Genomic DNA, 15,918 nt, shown 5'->3' with positions numbered 1-15,918 from the left:
AGGGATGACAATCCAATCCGGATCCGACCCTACTCCGCCCCCATCTGAGGTAAAAAAATCCGCTCCGAGTACGAGAAAAAAGTAATCCGAGTTCGACTTCGTTAAAATAATCCGACTCCGAGTTGAGGAGGGTCGGAGTCGGATCCTACAAAAAATCCGAGAAAAAAATTCGACTCCGACAAATGTCCGACTCTGACAGATTATTCGACTCCGACTCTAATAGATAGTGGATTTTTGTGTGGGTCTTGGTGGCATTGGGTGTGAGTTGTAAAGGCCCAAATAGCCCAATTTCTCAAAGTATATTGAATAACGAAAAAAAACTCGGGGTCAGATTTAGCCTCCAACTTCCTGTCGGGTCGGAGTCGGATTTAGCATAATCCGCTCCGAGTCCAACCCGTTGCCATCCCTACATCCAGTGTATGGGTTACTTTGTGAGTGTAATAGGGGTTACTTGGTCAATTTTAAAGGGATAGGTTATTTTGATAATGTTATAAGAGTTACTCGGTCAGTGTTATAGGGGTTACTTTATTCTTTTATAAGTGGTCATACGGTGTGGTCAGCCACACACAAGACGGACTAAATTAATTAATTATAATTTTCATTGGGAATAATCTCCATAAATAAAAAGAATACCTAACCATAATTATCGGATATAATTTGTTAGCCTAGGAGTTATGGAGGACTTAGCTAGACTCCACAAAACAAATGATGTACGTACTTTTTTTTGGCCAAATTAGATGAACTTTTTCATATTATAATAAGTTGTACCTTGCACCGTACCAAGATGCCACCAATGACAATTTTATAATATTCTTAGCAGCTTCAAGGTTTAATAATTAAAAGCAACCACACTCCAAATAATAAGCATAAGCAATTTTTAGATCTATCATGACCATAAATTTCTCCTTGCTTCTATTTCATCTTCTTCAACAATCGTAAATGTATGCATATGAAGTTATCGACTTTGCCACATTTTTACTACAATTTCCTTGATTTGGTTACGTGTTTATTGATGTTATAATAAGTTGTTATCCTGTGTGACGAATAGTGACAAATGAAATGAGCTTTATAAATTTTTTTTATTGACTACTTAGCTTGTTCATTTGATGATGACAATTAAAGAAGATGAACTGAAACGAACTATGTATACAATTGAATTAGCTGAAAGCTCGACACTCACTTTATGTTTTTAAATTGATAACTTTTACATTACTTTAAGACTATAACAAATCGATGTTCAAAATTGGCCATTAGACTATAACAAATCGATGTTCAAAATTGGCCATGAAAAAACCCTTTTCAAATTAAAGCAATAAAACTTTTACATTCCTAATTGTTAGGAACTAGCTGGCATCCATATATAACCTTCATAATCCTATCTAAACATTAATTCTTAATTATATATCATACTAAAAAATGAATGAAGAAGAACTATCCACCATACGTCACCTCTAGTAAGCAGCTTGTCGGTACATACTAAAACTATATTCTTTGAGACAAATAAGAGGTGTCCACTAATATTGTGTGGGCATAATGCATATCTACAAAATCATGATGCACTCTATTATGAAAGCGATCAACCCAAGATCATATTAGATCATCCATATAATAATGTCGAATGTTGTTAATTAGTCTATTTGTGTGATAGAGGGACCTTTAGAATCGTGTTTATAATTATTTAATGCCGACTAGACTTGATCTAAAAAGAGGGTCGACTCTTATGATGGATGTTGGCTAATTGAGCTCCACCAACTCATATACTCGTGCGTTTGTAACTAATTAGAGCCACAAAAGCCTACAAAAAAAGGTGAGTTGAGGGAACATAAAGAGGGTCCAACATTAGAGTGGGATAAAATATGTTGTGAGAATTATATTGCATGTTAATGATGATAGAATTGAGTTTTGGCATTTGGAGAAAATATATCTAACAAAGACAATTTTATGCAAGGATGACATAACTATTGATTTCTTGTCAAGTAGGGGACCTATATATCATATGGTATGATTCACGTGCTATACTAATATATAGGCCCCTTAAGCACACATATATGTGCATGGTCATGATTAGAGCTGTCAGTTTCTGACCCGAACCGTTAAACCCGACTGTTTCGAACCGATCCAAAAAGGAACTGAACTGTTTAAAACCCGTTTTTTGGAAACCGAAAACTGACCCGACCCAATTTTTTCCAAACCGAAACTGAACTAAACCGAATGTGTGCAAACCGTTACTAACCCGACCCGTTATCAAGCCAAACCGTTACAACCCGAAACTGAAAGCAACCCAAACCGATTACGTTTAAACCCGATAGTAACCGACCCGTTTTAAACCGAAAACCGTAAAAACCCGATAAAAATCCGATAAACCTAAATCGTTCCAACCTGTAACCCGTTGTGACCGAACCGGTTATAATCCGTAACCCGTTGTGACCGAACCGTTTACGACCCGTAGCCCGTTATGACCAAACCGTTTAAAACCCGTAACCCGTTATGACTGAGTCATTTACAACCTGTTACCCAATATGTTTATGATCTAATCTGTTTCAACCCACTACTCGATAAACCCAACTTATTTATGACTTGACTTGATTATAACATGACTCGTTCCTACCCATTATCTGACTAATTCGACTCGATAATCATCCGACTCAATTTTAACCCGATATGATTTTGATTAGAAACCCGTTTCAAATTGGGTAAACTCGTTTTCAAACCAACCAAGTTCAATCTAAACCGATTATAACCGAAACAACAATGGTTGGACCCGATTTCACCCGATCTATTTTGAACCGAAACCCATTTTCGAACCGACCCAGTTAAACCCAAACTGATTATGACCCGAACCAATTACGACCCGTCCTGATTAAGACCCGAACTGTTTTTAACCGAAACCCACATTAAATGGGCTAAACCCGTTTTCAAACCGACCCAGTTCAACCCAAATTGATTATGACCCGAACCGACTAGAACCCGACCCGATAAGGACCCGATCCGAATAGAAACTGCAATTAAAAAAACCAAACCGAACTGACCCGATAATTTTTCAAAACCGACCCAAACCGACCCGCTTATTATTTCAATCCGTTATAAACCGACCCGTTATAACCCGAAACTGATAAACCCAACCCAAACCCGAACTGTTTAACCGAATTGACACCCCTAGTCATGATAGAATATAGAACATATTATCGGACTTCAACCATTAGTTTAATTAATCTTTTTTGTTGAATTGGTCCTCTAACGTAATATCAGAACTAACGTGATAAAAAAAAAAAAAAAAAAGTCACGAGTGTAAATCTTATCCACTCCTCGCTTTCAAGTGAAATATTTCGCGCAGGGTATTTTGGTTGAGTTACTCCTCTAACAATGGATTACCGGCCTGTATGTCCTAACTTCTTATGCACTTTTCCTTAAACAAAACATGTATATGTCTAGGCTAGATAGCCATGCTTGGTTTTCAGATATAATGTCAATACACAATTTATGACTTATTGTTGAGCATTTTGAGTCATGTTTTCACAAATGGATTTAGCTCATTTGCACAAACGAGAAATTGTGCAAGCTAAGTAAGAAAATTTAAACAAGTTAATTTGCTTATTTATATATGATAACTTGTTTTATTTTACAAGGAGCAAAAGATTGAGTAATAAAAGTTGACAATGTGAGATTTTGGTAAGAAATATTGAGAGAGACATTAATTATTAGTATTCAAAAAGTCTATATCCGAACACAGAGACAAATTAGATGTCAATTTATAGATATTTGTCCCCAACCTTTAATCCATGGCAAGGAATAAGCCAACTTATGAGCTACATACTACGGAGTACATTATTACACGTCCAACTAGAAAAACACCACAAAACACTAACAAAAGCCTTATAAACGTGAAAAATATCATCAAACAAATGGTGAAAACTACTCTAGCTTTTCTTGTAAAAAAAATTTGTGTTAATCTCAATAAATTAGCCACTTTTTTTTTTTTTTTTTTTTTTTTTTTTTTTTTTTTTTTTTTTATGACTTATCTATTCATAATTTCACATTCAATATTGTCTTTTCATGCTTAGTAATTATTAGAAATTTTTTTTTTAACAGAACAATTTATCTCACTATCTCTTATATCATCGAATAAAAGACACTTAATTGGTATGTAAATGAGAAGGCGAGTATTAAAATAAGGGTAAGTTGATCTATGGTATAAACTATATGTATTGATAATAATATATATCAATACATAGTCTACCAATCATGACTTTTTTTTTTTTAATTTATTTTATATAAGTATACCTGGTAATCAAAATTCTATTAGATTCCAACTAATTCGATTTTTAACTAAGTCAAGCATCAATTGGGGCAAAAACTTTCCCTACAAATGTCCAGCATCCCTAAGTCTTGAATTTAAAAACCTTAATTAAGCTAAAATCAATCCCTTACTAGCTGATTCAAGTATTTGTGGGCTTTGCAATGCTGAATTGTTATTTGTTAATATAATATCATGAATTTTCATTGCATGTTTTTTATACAAGAAATTAAGTGTGACTAATATGTTATTAGCAGTCAGAAGTCAAGTGTTATTGTCAATTACGTGCATTTCTTAACTTAATCTCACAATAATAAAAATTTTCAATTAAATAATTAAAATAATAAATAAATAAACAAATAAATAAATAAATAAAAACAAACAAACATTGATCTTCCATGAAGATTGGAGGCCAAAGCACAACCTTATGTATAAAATTGCCCTATACTTATACCTATAGCTAGGAACATTATATTTTTGATAAGTGTATTACATTATTATTATTATGAGGTGTTTTATATAATTATATTTGCCTCTTCATTCATAGGATGACTAATAGCAATATTTTAGTGTTATAAAAGGGTCACCGAAATTTGTAGGTCTTTGATAGGTCACATAAAACGATGGTACCACGAAACAAACTATGCCCTTTGACTTACCAACATTGCTTTATAATTGGGGACAAAATCTTATCTTCACTAAACTATCATTATTATTTATTTGTAATCAAACTATTATGGAAGAAGTCATAACTAGTACGCAGTATGCTTATTATGATTTTGACTAGAAAATACTTGGTTTTTAATTTGTTTAAGCATGTCAAACCATATAATATTGTGGGGGTCATAATATATCTTGGAAAATCTTTCAAACCCTATAGAAAAATTTATAGATTATAAATTTGAATTATCCTTTGAGGTTCATTGTAACCATTTTTTTTTTTTGAAGAAAAGGTTCATTGTAACCCTTGAAGAAAAGCAATGCCAAGAACTAACATGAATTGCGTTTGTACATTGTAATGCAAAGACAACTTCTACATTGCTTATAATTTCCTTTTTTAGATTTTTTTTTTTTTTTTTTTTTTTTGTTGGGTGAAATGAAAAGATAAAATTTCCTTATCAACGTGCAATTTTTTTTGGGAGTTTATCAATAGGCAAAATAGCCATCTTTAAAACATAAATCATAGGATTGTTGTACTAACATAGAAATGTTATACATATTTGTTGTTGGAAAATGAAAAAAAAAAAGGTTATTTGTTTTATATGTAGCTGTGAACATGTAAATTTTGTATCCTAATATCCTTAGACAAATTTGTCATCAAAATTATGTAGGTTTTTAATTTTAAATTAAATTGCTCAATTAAATACAGAAAATGTTTAAGCATGAATTCTTTCAATGTTAATTTGATTAATTTCATTATATGGAGTACATCTAGGGGTGTCAATCCGGTTTTCGGTTCGGTTTTGAGTTCGGTTTATCGGTTTTCGGTTTGCAACGGGTCGGTTTTTAACGGGTTGGAATTATTATCGGGTCAGTTCGGGTCGGTTTTAAATAATTTCGGGTCGTATCGGTTTGGTTTATTTTTATCACAGTTTCTTTTCGGGTCGGATTCTAATTGGGTCGGGTTATAATTGGTCCGGGTCATAATCGGTTCGGGTTAAATTAGGTTGGTTTAAAAACGGGGTTTATCAGTTTAAATCGGGTTTTGGGTCAAAACATATCGAGTCCTAATCGGGTCGGGTTGTAATCGGTTCAGGTCATAATCAGTTCGAGTTGAACTCATTCGGTTTGACAACTTATTTTGACAGTTTTAAACGGGTTTCGTTAACGTATATCTTCTACTATACCCTCTACATCCTTTAATTAGTTATTCCAGTAGATCATATGGAGGATTAATTAGTTGTTTAGCTTTATGTCCCTTTTTTGTATAATGATTTTCAAGATCAAATGATATTAACAAATCTAGATTTACCTTTTGATTCAGATTTTTTTTAATACAATTTAGTGTTCCACAAGCCATTACTCGTAAAAGGACGATAATATTTTATCATTAGAGTTTCATTGACATCAAAATTCCAAACCTATTCAATATAAATACTTTGTATTTCAAATTAAACCCTTTTGTTTTACTATCGATAAAATATACAAAAAATAAATAAATAAATAAATAAAAATCCTCTACGGTCATAACAGGTTACGGACTTACGAGTTATAAACGGTTTGGTTATAACCGATTACGGGTTGTAAACTGTTCAGTCATAATTTAGTACGGGTTATAAATGGTTCGTTCCTAACTAGTTACAGGTTGTAAGTGATTTGGGTTTATCGGGTTTTTGTCGGGTTTAAACAGTTTCTGTTTACAATGGGTCGGGTTGCTACCGGGTTCGGAAGTACTCGGTTCGGGTTGTTCTCGATTTCGGGTTGTATCAGTTCGGCTTGATAACAGGTACGGTTCATTATCGGTTCTCAAACATTAGGATTGGTTCAGTTTCAAGTTTTGAAAAATCGGGACGGGTCGGTTTACGGTTTTAAAATAACAGGTTCTTATCAGTTCGGTTCCTTTTCGAAACAGTTCGAAACGGTTCGGATTCACCAGTTCAGGTCGGTGTACATCCTTTTGTTCCTATCATCCTATGTACTTGATCTGTTCTTGTCAACGCTAGTAAATATATACTACATTTTTATTTAAAAATATAATACATTTTTTAAAATAAAAATGTATGAAACCAAACAAAGAATATAATGAAAATTGATTCTATAATAATACTAAAGGTTAGATATTACGAAGTATGAATTTCAATAACAAGTACATCATGTAATTTTTTCTTGAAAAGGACATGACATAATCATGATCTTGATATTGTTCTAAATAAAAAACTTCTTCTTCATAGTTTGATATCTTGTTGTCCAATAAATATTGAACCTTTGATTTGCTCCTCTTGAGTCTTATAGTTTGATTTCTGGATGTCTAGTGAAAATTGGTCCCTTGATTTGCTCCTCATTAAGTGTGGTTTAAGCTTATCAACATCTGATGAACTAACCGGCTTTAAGAAAAATTCATTTGCACCCTCCTCTAAGCACCTGCATCATACATTATTAGTATGTACCCATGCTAATGCACAAGAAGTTAAGAATTTATTCAGTGTGATAAATAAATTATTTTGAAAAATAAAAAAAAATCAATTTTTTTTCAGTGCTATTTCTTTTAATGGAAATTAAAGTGTACATGTCTATACATTACCTATTTATTCTATCCGGAATATTTTCAGAGGACATAATCACGACTGGAATATCTTTAAGATTTTCAGACTCCTACAAAATCAAATCAAAAATATATATTACAATCAACTTAAGTATATCAAGAAAATAAAATCATGCAAAAGGATTATAAAAATCTTCAATATTCACCTTGATTTTCCTAAGGAGATCATATCCAGTCATTCCAGGCATACAATAATCAGTGATTATCAAATTCACCTCCAATTCCTAGTCAAAATCAACCACAATTAAAATTAATTACAATAACATAAAATTTATAATTAGTTAAAAAAAAAAAAAAAAAATTAGGGAGTATTTGTTCGTTGTAACGTACATTTCCTTGCAAACCCAACAACTCTAAAGCTTTGGTGCCCGAATCCACTGCGGTTACTGCATGCAAACATCAAGAGTAACTTTACATTTTAGTATTTTACCATACTTTTATAGGGTTTAAAATTAAATGGTACGTACAATTTTTCACATAAAATTAAACAATGGTATTAATTAATGTAGGCGAAATTTAATTATAATTTTAACTAAATTCGAGTAAATAATTGATGAATACTTTGTATTTCAAAATAAAATAACTCAAAATTCGTTTGATTTTTTTTTTAAAAAAATGTACGGATCATCTAGTTGCTAGAGAGAATCTCAACCCATTTTCAAAGAATTGAATTTGACAAAAAGAATGCAAATTATAAGGATACTCTACTAAAGGAACAAAATTATTACTAGTAACTAACCTTGAAAAGAGGATGTGGTAAGGAGCCTTTGAATGAGCATTCTATCAATGTTGCTATCATCAACGGCTAGGACATGAAATTGAGTATCGATAGCCATACTCGACGACTACAACTTTAAGAAAACAATGTATGGTAAAGAAGAAAAACACGACAATTCGATCGATTGGTATATAGGTAGGAAGGTGCACACTGCTTGTGGTTGATAAACTTTGAAGATGGGGTGACTAGTAGTGTTTATATATACATGTTAACGTGTGATATGGCTTATAAAAGCTTGTATAGGATCTTTACAGTTTGGAGGAGATATGGGACAAAATAATATTATTGATATGAATCACTATCTTCTGATCTTTTCTTATTGATTTTGATATTATGTTGATAGTATACAAAGAACAAAGAAGTTTCTTGCTATGTTTCCAATTTGAATTTTATTATAATATTAATATTATGATCTCGTTTTTTACTTGGTGATGCTTTGACTCTTAGAAGGAAGATTTAGGCCATAGTAGATAGCTTAATTATGCTCTTAAGGGCTTATTAAGGGTTAATTAAGATTATATTATCCTCTAATTTTGGGCTATATAATCATGGATAATCAACAAGAACATCTCCTCTTGATCCTCTTGGTTTGATTCCTAAAATTGTTGATTTCCTAGCAAGATCATGATTGACCATTTCTGGTTTATAAGTTTCATAGAGATCTCACCAATGAGAGTCAAGTTTTGTATCACACTTTTATTGTGTATATTTTATTTGCACCAAAAAAAATCATGTACTTACAAGTTAAAGAATTGACGATATCACCCTTCATCCAAATTTTAAAAATAGTGTATGTATGTACACGATGTGTATGAGGAATTCCAATTTTTATATCTAGTGTGCGGCTCGGTTTACGTATGTTGCACTGGGTTACTACTTTAAAATATAATGTTAGTAAAAAAGAGAATCAAAGAGGATAACTCTTCATTGTATTGGAATTGTTTAGTCTATTCCTCTTTATTTATTTTTTCTTCCAAGTTGCACAACAATTATTTTTTTCATCTATTTTTTTTGCACGTACTTACAGATATAGTACTTGTATTTATTTTTGTGTGTGTATATTATTTATTTATGTATATGGATATGGGCATGCTCACTTCAGCTTAATTTTAGTTCAGTTTAGTTCAGCTCCAATCAGTTTAGTTTAATTTAATTTAGTTCATTTCAGTTCAGCTCCAATCAGTTCAGCTCCAATCAGTTCAATTCAGCTCTGCTCAGTTCAGTAAATGTGAACAGGCCCTATATTCACAAGTATAAATTTTAGTAATGAACAATTAAGTACGTATTGTAATGACTTGGGCCTGCTGGCGATCAAATATATGATAGATGTTTCTTTATTATCTCATGTAATTGTTGAAGTCAATAATGAAATTGATTGTATACTTGATTAATTAGGGATAAGCTATTCAATTAAGTAGTCAATAACATTGTGTTACATAACCTACCTCTAATATGTCAATAAAGCTAGCTAACAACTTTCAAAATGTAACGTAAAATAACATTAAAGGATAAGTGGTCATTAAACTAAGCTTGTTGATTTCTTTGATTTGCTTCAACAAAAACTCATCTGCTCCCTCTTCCGAGCATTTGTTCCATATTTTGCCATCAACAAATTAAAATTAAAATATTTTTCGTAAGTAATTACTAATCATTTTATAATTTTATTCATCTTTGTTGTAAATTAAGATAATGAAAATGAGTTATTATTATACTCTGTTTATCATCATTTCTGTGAAAAAAATTAACGATTTATCAATATGTAATGTAAATAATGTAATATATACGTACAACAGTCAAGACAAATTATATCAATAACGTGAAAAATATAGCTTGAACAATATTGCCTTAGCAGAAAATTTCGCTTGCCGCAAAAATAATACCCCATTGTTTCAAATAATAAGAAATAAAGGTATGTAGTGTTATCAAATCAAAAACTTACAATAACCTGTTTATTCTAGAAGGGATATTCCCAGAGGACATGCTCACCACCTGTAACACCCTAGAAATTCCTTTCCTTTAAATGCACACTTTACTCCTTTTAAAATACGTTTTAGGAATATCTAAGACATTACCGCCACCGTGAAAACGGCTAAGGCAACTATCAAAGATACACAGCGGAAGACTTGAAAACCAAAGCTATTTAGATAACACGATTTAAAAACCAAACCAACGAAAATAAAGTTGAAAATCAACAAAATCAAAGCCAATTAAAATCCACTACAACTTGGAACCATTTAAGGCCCTTATTCAAAACCGAACAACCAATCTTTTGTGTTAGTCCATAAAGTAATATAACAAAATATTCAATGCATAAAACACATCATATTCTAATAGAAGCTAGCATGATTCTCTCTTCACTCATGCCCCGTCATGAACATGCTTCAATACCTGAAATGTGTATCTCTACTTGCCCCCACTACTCTCCATTAAAATGGATCATCGTAGGGCCAAGATAAAGACATGGCCAGACACAAACAACACACACAATCAGCAAAGCTTAGTACATAAGCGTAATTAAACACACTAACATGCATTCTCCTATCATCACACACACTTACCTCATTGCACCTGTTTACAAGCACACACAACAATCAGCAAGACACTTTAACTAGACACTAAAAATTCATTTAACGTTGATTACGCATCGAACGGGTTTCCAACTAATCATATCCCAATAAATTGGGGTTAACTGACACGGGAGCTAACCGTGCCAGCAACAAACCTGTGCCACACATAGGTGGCGGAATTCCAGCGCATAAAAAAAAGGAATATACAGCGTCCTGTACTCCGTTAGAAGTTATGATCAAATATAAAGTCACATAACTCCCCCCATATGTTCATACTCAAGGTATATACGTTCCAAGAGTTTTGGTGCGTAATCTCTTTCACTTTACGTTATTTACATTATTATTAGACTTGGTGATGACTCTCTAAGGCATAATAAGTCAATCAACAATAATTATTCAATCAAACAAATATACCAATTTAATTCTTGAATAATTAGTGACCACATATGATTTAATGTTGAACCCTTTTTAATTCTACCTCAGTGTCAAAGACACCTTAAACGCATAATGCGCCACAAATCCTAACCCTCGATGTTAAACACACCTTAAATGCACAAAGGCACCGACATACAATTTATTCCTCGTGTACATAGACACTTATCTAGCTCCTTCCTCATGCTTAAAGCATCAATAAGAATTATATGAACCGTAATTAAATTTCTTTTCAATATTCCAAACATAATTAAACAATTAGTTTAATTAAACATGCTCTCTATCATGCCATAAATAAATATGTAGTCCATATAATCATGTCAAAATATAATTTTCCAATCCATAAACCATCACAAATAATTCATGCTTCACAATTCAATCACCAACACCAAAAATTCACAATTTAATACATAAACCTTAGCATGATACTACTTGTAATTGATTGAAATTAAACCTAGCATGATTCTACATCATCAAAATATGCTAAGTACGCGAACGTACCTTGAATACAATCTTAAAATCGTCACAACTAGTAAAAATTGCTCACTTCGAAGTCTCCTACACATTAAAATTATAATAGAGCATTAAAACCCACTCTAAACAAATTTCCAGCAATATATACTATCCTAAAATCCCTCTTAGAATAATTAGAATAAGCTGAAATTATATTTAAAACACTCTAATTAAGTCCAACTTAATGGGTAATTTAAATTTCCTTCAAAAACATAATATTAAGTGCTCTACATAAAATTCCAGCACTTTATTCTAATTAAAACTTGCTGTAATTTAGTCTTAAAACACTTAAATTGAAGATCCAAACATTAATTCCTCATATGCTTTCATAATTTTCATAAATCAAAGACCTAGGGTTTCAAAAATTGGGGCTTTTTAATTAAAACCAAATCTGAAAATTAATTCATACAATTGCAATTATCAAACATCAAAATTAAACCCCCAAACTCATAATTTATATTTAGATCCAAGAATATATTCAATTAAAACAAGAAAGCTTCAATTTTTTTTATTTTTTTATTTTTTATATATGGTTCGAAAAAAAGGGAAAGGGGAAGAAGGGCGGCAGCCACCACCGGCTGCTGGCTGCTGGCGGCGGCGGCTTGCGCCTGCTGGCAGCGGTGGCCACCAGCCTGCCGGTGGCTGGCAGCGGTGGTGAGGGAGGGCAGCCGCAAGTTTAAGGGGAAGGGGGAAAAAGAAAAAGGAAAAAAAATAAGGAAGAGAGAGAGAGAAGTTTACCTTGGGTTTTCTCCACTCTGGGCAAAGTTTGATTTGCCTCATAAGTGGGATATTTATACCCCCTTCTCTACTAACCCTCTTCTAGGTTTTTCCTAATTCCTTCCCTAATAAAACTTGTTAAAAAAATTTAAACTTCCAAAAATAAAACCCCAACTTTTAAATAAAATAATTAAATAAACTTTCCTTTAATAATAATATTAATTAAAATACTTTAATTAAAATAATTACAACCATTAAATACTTTATAAAATACATACTTTAAATAAAATGCGTATAAAAATACGGGGTATTACACCATCGGTATATATTTTAGATACCTGATCATATCAAATTTAAATATCATATTTTTTTCATATAATATTGATCCATAGTATAATACAAAGACGACTAATTTAAGAGTAAAGAGTGAGAAAATATTTTATTACCGTTGATTTGTTTGTCAACACACCTTTACAATAAATATTTCATTAGAAAACTAGCTAGGAAAAGCAATATAATTTTGTTGATAAAAAAACCTAGGCTAAAATTTAAATAATTAAAATGGTAGTATATACCTTAATTTTCTTGAGAAATTCATACCTAGTCATTTTCAGGCATAATATAATCAGTTATAATTAAATTAACCTCCATTTCATGATAACATAAAGATAAAATGCAATAATTTAACTAAATTAGTAAATTGTCAAAAGATGAATTTCAAAAGCCTAACTTAATTAGTGTTGAATTAGTATTTGATGATATAGTGTATTAGTGTGTGTCACTATTTTGTTCATTTCATCCCAAACCCAACAACTATAAAGCTTTAGGGCCTGTTCGCATTTATTGAACTGAGATGAACTGAATTGAACTAGTTGGAGCTGAACTGAACTGAACTGAATATTTTATGAGAGAAGGAAATTAGGAGCTGAACTGAAGTGAAATGATTGGTGCTGAACTGAACTGAATTGATTGGAGCTGAACTGAACTGAACTGACTTGAAGAATATCGCTTAAGTGAACAAACCCTTAATATGTCTGCAATGTAGTCATTGCATAATTAATTAAAACATGTAATCTAATTAGTGAAGTAGTCTCAACTAATTAAATTAATTAGTACAAGGACAACAAAACTTGATACAGGTAATAATAGGAGTGTATAATAAGAACAAAGGTGACATATTAACATGTTTTCTTTGGACAAAACATTTTTTTAAAAAATAATAATTGGAAAAAAAAAAATCATTCTTCTAATTAATCAAAAGATTTTTTTAAAAAAGAAATTAAATAATAATTCATCAAAATCATTACTAATTATTTATCATTAATTATCGAATTAATCTTAATTTAAGTTAATGAACCTCAAATAGATAAGACTCTAAGGCGCCTTGCGATGATCTTTCTGTCAAGAGAATTATCCTCAACGTACAGTAAGAACAAAGAATCGTGTATCCATACTTCCATAGCCATACATAGTCATATAGCTTAGAAGTTGTAATATGACTCAAATATAACTCCAATAGAATATATGAAATTATACATATGAAGAGTGCAAACTATTGATGACCTTTTTAGGGTATATCATAGTTAATAAATAATAATATTATGATGATAGATTGATAGGTCAATTGTACTTAGCTTACTTGGGATCCTTGTCAATTTGAAAATGATATGAAATCATACATGATTCTGAATCTATTGATCTCTTTACTTTTTATTGATTTTGATTTGTGAGAAATTGTCATATTAGTACATTACATATTTTCCATGATATAGATACTTTAATTTGACTCTTTAACAAAAGATTTGGCCATGATATAATAATAGAGTGTTCTTAACGATACACTTTTACTACGGGTTCTATACCAAGGATGACCGAAAAAGGAGTCAGGACACTCCCTTACAATAATTCATGATTTTCTAATATTATTAAATACCTTGACCTTTGAATATATATACTACCTCTATTTCAATTCATATTATTTGCAACTTTGAAATATTTAATATCTCACAAATAATACTTGTAGAAATTATTAAAATCTTTCAACAAATATATCGATGGTTTGATTGGTTTCCATTTACTATCATTTGATGGAGATACTTGTCATATTTTAGTGACAAGCGTGGGGTTTATATTCAAGAGAGGGCTAATAAAATAAAATAATAGAAGTTATATGTAGAATCAATCTTTCTTATATTCTCAAATAATAGGTACTTAGCTTGTTTTTGTTCAAATATTTAATGAAATAAGACATGTGTGCGCATATATTAAATTTCAATACTATTTTATAACATATATAATAAGAATTTAAAAGCAAACTTTTATACATGAAAAAAGAAGTCGATACTAAATAGGTACAATATAATTTTATACGAGTGTTATGGTTACTCCTCCGATCCATCTATTAAGGAAGGAAAATTTGGCAAATTTTATGGGAGGTTGGAGGGTTAAAATTTAATTTGATTAAAGATTTTTTTACAAAAAAATGATAGATAAATGGGTGTTTAAAGAGTTAGACACAACTCACTTCAACTTGAGTATAAAAATAAAAAATTTACTCCGTATTAAAAAATTAGTTGTCGTACGTTTATATTCAATTTTAATATATGTGAATAGAAATCAATAAAATACGTATAAAAAGAATTACAAATGAATTTCAAATAATAACAATTAACAGTGGATCGCCTAGTGCCGGAATCACTAGTAGAATATAGTAAATAGGAAGCCCCAAATGAGAAACGATTACTAAAATCCGCTTCAATATCCCTATAACAACCCGCCAAAAAAAAAAAAAAAAAAAACATCAGATATCAAATAGCAAGCGGTTTGGGGTTGAACCGCTCCCAAAAATGTAATTGGAAGCGGTTCAAACAATAAACTACTTGTCGATTGCTAAAAAAACCTAGAAATTTTCAAACACCTGACCTTCACTCCTCCTTCTCATTTCTCACTCTCTCCTCCCTCACCTCATTTGTCACGCCCTCCTTCTCTCTCCTCTCTCCATTCTCACGTCCTCCTCGTCTCTCCATTCTCCCCCATCTGATCGTCTTCCCTCTCTCCTCTCCTCTCAAGCAACACCAGATTTTTGAACCCAAAACCCCTCATTTTCGAGCAAAAAAAAAAAAACTATCAAACCCCAGAATATTCGAACCCAAAATCGAACAAAAATCCGAGTAAATTTAAATTAGATGATAGATATCTTCGGCGATCGGCGGTAATCAGATTTAAGTTGGATGATCAAAGCTCAGCAGTTCACCGTCCTGCCAGGTAGTCATTCTTTTTTTCTTCAAATGAGTTTCTTTTAATTATGGTTTCTCTTTTCTCATTTTAATTCCTTGTTTACTATTTTTATCTGTTT

At 31.5% G+C, this 15,918-nt stretch overlaps 1 protein-coding gene across 2 annotated transcripts; it reads right to left on the bottom strand.

Annotated features, from left to right (window-relative positions):
* Positions 1-7,038: 7,038 nt before the first annotated feature.
* Positions 7,039-8,491, bottom strand: LOC145555732 (two-component response regulator ORR5-like). 2 transcript variants are annotated; one of them, XM_081617460.1, is made up of 5 exons: positions 8,296-8,491; positions 7,887-7,942; positions 7,703-7,780; positions 7,536-7,606; positions 7,039-7,375 (listed from the first exon to the last, which is right to left on the bottom strand). In XM_081617460.1, exons 1-5 carry the CDS (start codon positions 8,390-8,392, stop codon positions 7,180-7,182), a joined length of 498 nt encoding a protein of 165 aa, XP_081473586.1. In that variant the 5' UTR covers positions 8,393-8,491; the 3' UTR covers positions 7,039-7,179. The 2 variants fall into 2 exon arrangements, with proteins under 2 accessions (XP_081473586.1, XP_081473587.1); XM_081617461.1 differs by having other exon boundaries at positions 7,703-7,771.
* Between the last annotated feature and the right edge of the window lie 7,427 nt (positions 8,492-15,918).

The sequence above is a fragment of the Chenopodium album genome, chromosome 8 (assembly GCF_948465745.1).
Source record: "Chenopodium album chromosome 8, dcCheAlbu1.1, whole genome shotgun sequence".
Taxonomy (NCBI): Eukaryota; Viridiplantae; Streptophyta; class Magnoliopsida; order Caryophyllales; family Amaranthaceae; genus Chenopodium; species Chenopodium album.
The sequence above is the reverse complement of the archived record's forward strand: the minus strand, read 5'-3'. Positions and strand labels throughout refer to the sequence as shown.

Excerpts from the sequence above, each read along its gene's own strand:
- LOC145555732 (XM_081617460.1), bottom strand. The coding sequence starts at position 8,392 with ATGGCTATCGATACTCAATTTCATGTCCTAGCCGTTGATGATAGCAAC. Across the intron at positions 7,943-8,295 it reads TACCACATCCTCTTTTCAAG|TAACCGCAGTGGATTCGGGC; the intron begins GTTAGTTACTAG and ends GTTTGCATGCAG. Across the intron at positions 7,376-7,535 it reads ATTCCGGATAGAATAAATAG|GTGCTTAGAGGAGGGTGCAA; the intron begins GTAATGTATAGA and ends TGTATGATGCAG.